Source organism: Nicotiana sylvestris, chromosome 6, assembly GCF_000393655.2.
Source record: "Nicotiana sylvestris chromosome 6, ASM39365v2, whole genome shotgun sequence".
NCBI classification, from domain to species: domain Eukaryota; kingdom Viridiplantae; phylum Streptophyta; class Magnoliopsida; order Solanales; family Solanaceae; genus Nicotiana; species Nicotiana sylvestris.
Window position 1 is genome coordinate 50975821 of NC_091062.1, and position 9851 is coordinate 50985671.

A 9851-nucleotide genomic window follows, 5' to 3' on the forward strand; every position below is an offset into this window, starting at 1 on the left:
TCAACTGGGGCTCTCTTGCTTATGAGACGCTATTAAAATCATTGAAGAGTTGCTTGAAATCAAATGAGAATGATGTTCAGAAGGAGAAAGAGAAAGAAAAAGATATTGATAGCTACACTTTAGTTGGCTTTCCTTTTGCGTTTTGTGTCTGGATTATGGAAGTACTTCCTATTTTCCAAGAGAAACAATTTGTGAACTTCAAAGAAGTTGGTTATCCTCGAATGTTATGTTATTCTGAAATGAAGTCTCCACAATTTGATGCTCTTTGTAGAAAATATTTCCATAATAAAAAAGTAAGTTAATGTAATTACTATCTCTTTTTTTGTTTATTTGTTTTAGTTATGTATACTTATGTTTAGTTTTTCTTATATAATAGGTGTTTAAGTTGATTGAGGTGTCACCCTTTATTCCCGTGGAAGAAGAAGATACACAGCCTCTTTGTGTGGAGAAGCCAGTTTCACAAGATCGAGGCTCAAGGTCTTCTTCCACACAATTTGACGAAGGCGTACTTAAGGAAATTGTTAGAGTATGTGTTTCTGCCTTTGAATAGTATTAGTTTTTTATTTGATTATTTCTTGCTTACGAACACCTTTTTTTTATATTATGTTTTTTGATTCAGAGATTATCAGAGAGTTTTAAGAAGGATTTGCAAGCAGAAGTTACCAGAGTTAATCAGAAAATTGTTGTATCAGAAAAAAAGATTGAGAACGAAATCAAGGTAATTTCAGTTAGTCCAACTTTAGGATTTTGTGTCCTTAAATTTTGAACTTGGAATTGAAAGATAAGGACTTCTTGTCCTTAACTTTTGAACTTTGAAATGAAACTTAAGGACATCATGTCCTTAAGTTTTGAACTTGGAATTCAAAGTTAAAGACTTCTTGTCCTTAACTTTTGAACTTGGAGTTCAAACTTAAGGATTGCATTTCCTTAAGTTTTGAACTTTAAGTTCAAACTTAAGAACTGCATGTCCTTAAGTTTTAAACATGTCCTTCTCTTTGTAACTTAGTTGCTTTCTCAGGATTTAAAGAAAACTCTAGGATCAAAGCTTGATACTTTGATGAACATGTTTGGGAAAGCTGATCAGATGAACACAGATAGAGAATCTAGTGTTCCAATTAGAAAATATGGAGTTGATGATCATTGTCGTGCTACTGAGCGTACTGGCATATTCAACCAAGATGCAGGTGGTGTTGAACGTGATTATATGGATGTGCATGCAGAGGGTCAGTATGAAAGAGAATTTAGAGATGCACATCTAGATGATGAAACTGAAAATGTTACTGATATTGGGGAAGGTTAGTTATAGATTTTGATTTTTATTTTCGTTGAAATGTATATTCAATAGATTAATACATATAAACTATACATGTGCATGTAGAAGTTTGTGGAGTGCCGGAGAAAATTTGTAGAGTTTGTGGATTGCAATCACATGAGGATTTAACAAGTCCATTGGGGACAAGTGTCAGCGAGATTGTATGCAAATGCTTAGAAGGAACGTATGATCTCTCTACACCGTTGTCATACAAAGAAAAATTTGGAGTTCAAACTTGTGCCTGTCAAGGTTAGATAAAATTTTCATTATATATTGTATCTTTATTTCATTATATATTGTATCTTTTGAAGCAGCAAGCGAAGAAGCTGGAGTGCAGTATCAAGAGAAAACTGGACTACAATCTCAAGACATAGGCAGAAGTGAGATTGGTTCCAAATCTATAGATGCAACATGTGATGATGATGATGTAGCTGGAATGATCTTGGATATTGCAAATGGTTAGGCAGTGCTTTTTTAATTTTATATATGTTTGTTTTAATTAAAGATTATTAACATGTTAGCTGTTGTAAATATTTTTGCAGAATCTTGTCAACAAGCATCTAAAGATCATGGTGAACAACTGCAAGATAAAGAAAATGTGGAATTGCAAGAAAAAGAAAATGTTGCACGCAATATTTTAGCTGAGTTGTCTCTTGAAAAAACACAAGAAGGTACTGCGGAGAAGACAGGTACTGATTGTGCCCTAATTATTATATGTATAATTGAAATTTTGTCTCTTCATTTGACCTGTTGCAGAAAACTAATATGAATATGTATATATATATATATATATAGTGTCGCCAGCAGAGGAAAACAAAGAGGACACCAATGATGACGATCTTAACCAATATACAAGGAAAAGAAAGAGAGACAGTATTGGTTATGATGGTCCGTCATTTTCTCTTCTTACTCCTACTCCTCCAAGTATACAAATGGACATTGATGCGACTTTGACTATGGAGGGTGAAGGAAATGTTGAAGAAGAACTTGGTCGAGGTAAAAGGAACAAGAAGTTAAGCTGGCAGTTGAAATCTCCTTTTGATAAGGAAGGAAAAGCAGTAAGTTCCAAGGCAGACAATCAAAATACTCTGAAGAGTTTAGGTTGGATAAAATCAACCTATACTCGTAGGTGTATTTTTCATTATGCCAAAGAAGATGAAAAATTAGTGAAGAAATTCATTGTGTGGTTGGGCAAGGAGAAAAGGAGAGGTCGCAAAAAAGAGTAAGTCTCTTAATGTGTTTCACTACATCCTTAACTTCTGTGATTGTAAGACTAATTTTAGGACTAACTGTCCTTAACTTATAGATTCAAGTTTAAAACTTAAGGACTTCTTGTCCTTAAGTTTGAATTCAAAATTCATAAGCTAAGGACATGCAGTCCTTAAGTTTGAGTATCAAATTCAAAAGCTAAGGACACTTGGTCCTTAAGTTATAGATTAAAGTTTTCAAAATTCTAACTTGACATTTTCAAAATTTTCAGGGGACAAATTGATTTATATGCTGATGATAATAGTTTGAGGAAAAAACCATACAAATTGTATCATCAAAAAATCAGTAGCAAAATGTTTTTCCTTGAGCTTTCAGATAGCAAATTTGTTCTTGATGATAAGGTTAGATAATTCACAAGGCATTTATTTTTTCTATTATTAATTTATCATTTTTTCATTATTTTATGACTGATTTGTTATTGATTTGTTTTATTTTTTGCTTTTTTATGAATCATATTGACATTGCTCTCTATTATCTGAGAAAGAAGGAATGCTACCACTCTCGCGATCATCCATTTCGATGCACAACTACTGATGTTCTTTTTGATAATTATATGGCACTTGTGTATAAAGATTTCAGTGAAGATGCTAGTGATGAGTTTTTGTGTGCTGGTGATAATCAGTTATTTCTTACACCATATGTGTGGGGGGACAGCCGTAGATGTGGAATTGCATGGACTGAGGTTGACAAAATCTTTTATCTATGTCGGCTTCCTTCAGAAGATGATGAAGCTGTGACACACTTTTTGTTGGGAGTATTGGACTTGAATCAAAAAAAGATTGATGTATATGATTCCATATACAGTAAGCCATATGAAGCAGGAATGAACTACATGCAAATGTATGCACGCATGATCCCCCATTTGCTAAAGTTCTCACAGTTTGCCAAAAATCACAAGTCTTTTGGGAATGTCTTCAACAAATTTGATATACAGTGGCAAAGATCACCACACCAAACTGGATCGTACGTGTTATTATTTGTTATATTATTTATATGTACTTAAGATTTATTGTTTAATTCACTGCATATCTTACATTTCTCTTAGGACTGATTGTGGTGCATTCCTGATCAAATTTGCCGAGTTGCTGATGATTGGAAAGGACGTGCAGCAATTCCAACCCGAAGACATAAAAGACTTTCGAAAAGAACTTGCTGCAAATCTTTGGGCACATGGTGAATGGAAAAGAAATTCTGGTTATGATACTCCACCAGAAAATGTTGGTGATGATTATGAGAGTGAAAATGAAACATTCTGTCCAAAGGAGTTGTAAAGAAATTGTGGTGTTATTTTTGTATAAAATTGCTGTAAAGGTGACATCTGAATTATGCCAGTTTAGGATAGTTCTGAAATATTCTGTAAATTTGTGAAAAGGCACTTATATTTTGTTTTGTTGGCATAGCGTAATTTTTTGTAACAGCTATGCAAAATTACAATTTCAAAAGTTATGTCAAGGCATTTTGTTATTTATTTCGTTGTTTCTCTCAACTGTTGATTTGTCCATTGAGTTTGTTAGTATTTGTTCATGACTAAATGTAAGTGAACTTCAAATTCAAAGTTAATGACCAAATGTCCTTAACTTTTGAACTTGAAATTCAAAGTTAAGGACCGACAGTCCTTAAGTTTTGAACATGGGACTATAACTTAAGGACCTCATGTCCTTAACTTTTGAACTTGTATTTCAAACTTAAGGACTCATGTAGTTAATGACAAACAGTCCTCAAGTTTTTAACATGGGACTATAACTTAAGGATCTATGTCCTTAACGTTTGAACTTAAAATTCAAAGTTAAGGACAGACAGTCCTCAAGTTTTTAACATGGGACTATAACTTAAGGACCTCATGTCCTTAACGTTTGAACTTAAAATTTAAAGTTAAGGACAGACAGTCCTTAAGTTTTTAACTTGTATTTCAAACTTAAGGACTCCTGTAGTTAATGACAAACAGTCCTCAAGTTTTTAACATGGGACTATAACTTAAGGACCTCATATCCTTAACTTTTGAACTTGAAATTCAAAGTTAAGGATAGACAGTCCTTAAGTTTTTAACATGGGACTATAACTTAAGGACCTCATGTCCTTAACTTTTGAACTTGAAATTCAAAGTTAAGGACAGACAGTCATTACGTTTTTAATATGGGACTATAACTTAAGGACATCATGTCCTTAACTTTTGAACTTGAAATTCAAAGTTAAGGACAAACAGTCATTACGTTTTCAAAATTGCAAGTTGAACTTACTGACTCCTGTTAATAACTTTTAATTGTTGAACTCAAAAGAAATTAAAAGAACGTAACAAGATATAAATATTGAAAATCTAGGCATCCGCTCAAATTAGAATAATAATGAATACAATCTATAGCAAAAACTTAAAAGAGTCGATAAACATAAGTGTATATTTCTACTCTTCTCTATGCTTTCTTGAAAATGGATGGAGTGCCGGAGAATATATACAAGCTGTTCTATTATGACCAATTCTTCTGCAACGACCACATTTGAATGTTATTTTTGATGGCTCGGTAGCAGGAATATGCCTTTTCTTTTGCCTTCTACCTGGTGGCACTTTGAAATCTGGAGGTTTAACAATTTGTGACTTAACACTCTCTGGTACAATCCATGAATCAGTATGTCCTACAGGATGTATTTGTCTTTCATATGTTTTCAGCCAAGATTCCTTTAAGTACCAGTGCGAACAAAAGTCAGACTTCTTGATGTTTCTCTTCTCGATAGCTGCAATTGCATGTATGCATGGTAATTCATCAAGTTGAAATTGAAAACAATCACATGTTCTTTTGTTTAAGTCCACCAAGAAAGTTATTCCTTCTTCTTCAACTCTAGAACGCCATGAATCAACAGGGAAGACCTTCAATGTTGAAAAATTATAAGTGAGTACATTATGTTAAAAAATGTCAAAATCATAATATAAACATAAAACATAATACTTACGTTCAAAGTAAATGCTAAATCTATTCTGTTCTTCAATTCCTCCTCTACCCAACAAGAAACATCATAAAATGTTCCTTCTGCTTTATTTCTTCTTTCATAAAACCAATGTTGTAGCTTCACTTGAATGAAATCCATCATTCTTAGTATAGGCAGCTCCCTTGCTTCTAATAGCACTGAATTCATCGACTCAACTATGTTTTTTATGAGCATGTCATATCTTCGTTGTGGACTACAAGAACGTGACCATCTTTCCGGTGGTTCTTCCATCAAGTAGTCATAAGTTTTCTTATCTACATTTGCAATATCTGACATGTATATGTCAAATTCTTTACGCTTGTATACTCTTGCAACACTTTGGAAAAGTTTTATGACCTCACTTTTCACCTTTCTTCGCTTTAGGTTCTGCTCCAAATGATAGATGCAAATCCCATGATGGCTTTCAGGATATACCTTTACAATGCCATTTGCAATAGCTTGATGCCTGTCTGATAAAAAAATCAAATTCTCACGGCTCCCAATTGCATTGCGAAGCTGACTAAAGTACCACTCATAGGAATTGTTGTTTTCAGATTCTGCTATTCCAAAGGCTAATGGGAAAATTTGGTTATTTGCATCTTTTGAAACTGAAATCATTAAAACACCACGATATTTTGACTTCAAAAAAGTCGCATCAATAGCAATCACTGGTCTACAATGATTCCAACCAGCTATCGATGATCCATATGCGTAAAACATATAAAGAAACCTGAAAATACAATATAAAACAAGGTTAAAATACCCGAAGTTTAGGACAGTCAGTCCTTAACTTACATTTACAAGTTATAAAGTTAAGGACATGTTGTCCTTAACTTTTATTTCAAAGTTCAAAACTTAAGGACTGGAAGTCCTTAACTTTTAATTACAAGTTCAAAACTTAAGGATAGGCAGTCCTCAACTTCTGGTTATAACTCAAAAGTTAACAAGGCTAAAGACAGCATGTCCTAAATTGTTTACCTGTTGTTGTCGTCTATCTTTATGTTAGTATAAGTTCCCGGGTTTTTACTTGTCATCATATACAAGTATGAACACAATAATTCATAATTTTCTTCGGGACTTCCTCTTATTAAAGCGGAAGCATGTTGAATAGCACGCCACGCCTTGTGATATCCAATGTCTAGTCCATGCAATTTTTGCATCTCTGCCATGACAAAAGCTGGTGTAACTTCAAATCTTGGGTCCCGAAGATTATCGATAATGTAACCACTAATCAACTTTGAAGTAGCATGCCTTTGATCTGCTTTCCTAGTGTTAACAGAGCAGTCATGCTTTTTCTCAAGCTTTACTATCTTGAATAATGTTGAGTCTTTAATTCTGAAAGCACGCACACACCAACGACACCTATCATCATTGCATGTCAACGAATATCTTGTTGAGCTTGATCTAACAACTTTGAATTCAAAATGTCCTTTGATTGCTACATTAGAAAAACAATTAATTATGCTCTTCTTCTTGTCAAATACTGATCCGACTTTTATTTGATCCAAAGAAGCATTTTCTCTTAATATCGTAGTTGGGGATTCTTTTTGTTTCAAATTTGATCTTCGTTTAGTTATTTGAGTGCAGGTTTTGTCAGCAACTACTTCGATTACCGGTGCACTCTCTAAGACTTGAATACCCAAAGCTTGTTCGTTGTCAATCTCTATAATGCTTTGTCCTTCTACTTGAATAGAATCAAATGTTTGATGCACCTCTTCATTTAATGGTTGAGCTTCAACCATATCTACTTCAACTATCTGTTGGCATCGCTCTTGATTGTCATGTTGAGTTTTTGTGTTGGCATGTTCATTGCTTGTTGATGCAAAAACTCTTTCCGAAATATCAACTATGAAACGACAGCTCTTGAAGAGTGAATGAGTTTTTAGCAACTCTATACATGTGTGAAGATCTAAATCTTTGGATACAAGCATTCCTTTGCTTGTTCCAAGGTTGATATCAAACCATATCACTATTTCAAACTTTTCTCTATCCAATTCAATAAGCTCAAAAATCTGTTTAACGAAATCTTCAAACTGAATTGACTCAGGTGCTAGGAAAAGCTTTGTTTGATGATCAAGATATTTATAGTCTTCAGTCCATCTACCATTAAAAGCAACTATTATGCATATTGTTTCCATCCTACAAGTCAAGAGAATGGGAAACAAAGGACATATGTTATAAAGCAATCCTTGTAGAATTAAGAACAGGTGTACTGTAAGTGCAAGACAAAGATAAGGACTGTCTGTCCTTAACATTTAAACATGTAATTAAAGTTAAGGACTGTCAGTCCTTAACATTTAAACATGTAATTAAAGTTAAGAACTGCCAGTCCTTTAACATTTAAACATGTAATTAAAGTTAAGAACTGCCAGTCCTTAACATTTAAACATGGAATTAAATGTTAAGGACTGCAAGTCCTTAAGTTTTAAACATGGAATTAAAAGTTAAGGACTGTCAGTCCTTAACTTTTGAACAAGAAATTAAAAGCTAAGGACTGCCAGTCCTTAACATTTAAACATGGAATTAAAAGTTAAGGACTGTCAGTCCTTAACATTTAAACATGGAATTAAAAGTTAAGGACTGTCAGTCCTTAACTTTTGAACCAGAAATTAAAAGCTAAGGACTGTCTGTCCTTTAACATTTAAACATGGAATTAAAAGTTAAGGATTGTCAGTCCTTAACTTTTGAACAAGAAATGAAAAGCTAAGGACTATCTGTCCTTTAATATTTAAACATGTAATTAAAGTTAAGGACTGTCAGTCCTTAACATTTAAACATGGAATTAGAACTTAAGGATTGCTAGTCCTTAACTTTTGAACCAGAAATTAAATACTAAGGACTGTGTAACGACCCGAAATGTTGTTTCCTGTATTTTCGTCTCGTATTCCCCATTAAATGCTTATTCATATTTCAATATGTGTACTTGGTGAATTTGAGTCAATTCGGATCGAGTTTGGTATGAAATGGGACAATTAGTCTCTTTAAGGAAGAATTAGTTTGAAAGTCAACCGGACGTTGACTTGTGAGTTAGAGGGCTCAGAATTGAATTAAGATGATTCGATTAGTTTCGGGGGATGATTTAAGGCCTAAGAGAGCAATCGGAATTAATTTTGGAGGTCCGGTGAAGAAATTAGCTCATTTTGGCGAAGTTAGTATTTTGGCGATTTCCGGTTGATAGGTAAAATTTTGATCCGACGGTCGGAATGGAGTTCCGAGAATTTCTGTAGCTTCGTTATACCATTTTGGATATGTGTGCAAAATTTCAAGTCATTCGGACATATTTTGGTCGAGTTTTGATCGAAAGCGCATTTTGGAAGTTTTAAAGGAACTTAGACTTGAATTCGGTGTAATTCGATAATTTGTTATTAGTCGAGGTGTTTTGATAATTGGAACAAGTTTGAATAATATTATAAGATGTATTGGTATTTTTGGTTGAGGTCCCGAGGACCTCGGGATGATTTCGGATGGCTAACGGGAACTTTTCAAGTTGGAAATTTCATAATAGACGAAAGTTGTAAATAAGTGCGCACAAGGCCTCCCTTTGAACGATAATATCTCTCGTTATATAAGGATTTGTGTGAGTTAATACCTATCCAATTAAAGCTCTTTGAGTCTAGTTTCCAATGCAACAAACCATTCGTCATTTGAAAGTGTATACAGGAAGTTATGACCATTTCACTGGTCAGGTGTCAGAGCGCGCGAAGTATCGCGCGAAGTCGCGCACTTCGCGCATCTGAGGCAGAATACTCAGCAAAACGCGCGAACAAACGCCTGAACAACGCGCGAACTATGCGACTGATGGTTTTTAAGTACCCCAAGACCGGCCTAGAGAGTTCCCAACTCATTTTTGGGGTTAAGGCTTGCTCTCTCAAGGGGGTTTCGTCCCAAACTTCATCCCTATGATCCTAAGGTAAGATTGTTGGAGTATTTTGAGTTGATTACTACTCCCAAACACTTATATTAACATGGATTGATCTTAAAAATTCTTAGATTTCAAGAAATTCCTTCAAGAACTCAAAGAAGGGTTTTGCAAGATTTCTTCCAAAAGGTAAATCCTACACCTTAGACTCACATATATGGATATATTATGGAAATATGAGTATGAGTCAAGTATTACAACTTAGTGTATGGTGGTTGGAAGCCATAAATTCCCTATTTAAATACATGAACATGGTAGGGATTTAGAGGTGTTTATTTGATGGAATTTTTGTTGGTTTGGGTGTGAATGGTTGATCACACATGTGATGTTAGGAGTATAAATTGTTAAAGAATAATAGTGTCATGAATTGTTGGTTAATTGTGATAGTTGGAG

At 34.1% G+C, this 9851-nt stretch overlaps 3 protein-coding genes and 2 long non-coding RNA genes across 5 annotated transcripts; 3 read left to right on the top strand and 2 right to left on the bottom strand.

Moving 5' to 3' along the window:
• The first annotated feature begins 456 nt into the window (after window positions 1-456).
• On the top strand, window positions 457-1686 carry LOC138870594 (uncharacterized). Its single transcript, XM_070148416.1, has 5 exons — window positions 457-526; window positions 620-718; window positions 1019-1295; window positions 1379-1473; window positions 1627-1686. Exons 3-5 carry the CDS (start codon window positions 1058-1060, stop codon window positions 1684-1686), a joined length of 393 nt encoding a protein of 130 aa, XP_070004517.1. The 5' UTR covers window positions 457-526; window positions 620-718; window positions 1019-1057.
• Window positions 1389-3318, top strand: LOC138868187 (uncharacterized). The gene is made up of 5 exons (XM_070148417.1): window positions 1389-1770; window positions 1855-2001; window positions 2108-2534; window positions 2793-2922; window positions 3154-3318. The coding sequence occupies exons 1-5, from the start codon at window positions 1749-1751 to the stop codon at window positions 3316-3318; spliced, it is 891 nt and encodes a 296-aa protein (XP_070004518.1). The 5' UTR covers window positions 1389-1748.
• A 149-nt stretch (window positions 3319-3467) lies between these two features.
• Window positions 3468-4052, top strand: LOC104231598 (uncharacterized). Its single transcript, XR_011400639.1, has 2 exons — window positions 3468-3544; window positions 3627-4052. It is a non-coding gene; the product is annotated as an uncharacterized lncRNA (long non-coding RNA).
• An 835-nt stretch (window positions 4053-4887) lies between these two features.
• Window positions 4888-5697, bottom strand: LOC138870010 (uncharacterized). Its single transcript, XR_011400172.1, has 2 exons — window positions 5525-5697; window positions 4888-5441 (listed from the first exon to the last, which is right to left on the bottom strand). It is a non-coding gene; the product is annotated as an uncharacterized lncRNA (long non-coding RNA).
• Window positions 5698-5814: 117 nt separating this feature from the next.
• LOC138870595 (uncharacterized) lies at window positions 5815-7677 on the bottom strand. The gene is made up of 3 exons (XM_070148418.1): window positions 6518-7677; window positions 5975-6269; window positions 5815-5829 (listed from the first exon to the last, which is right to left on the bottom strand). The coding sequence occupies exons 1-3, from the start codon at window positions 7675-7677 to the stop codon at window positions 5815-5817; spliced, it is 1470 nt and encodes a 489-aa protein (XP_070004519.1).
• Between the last annotated feature and the right edge of the window lie 2174 nt (window positions 7678-9851).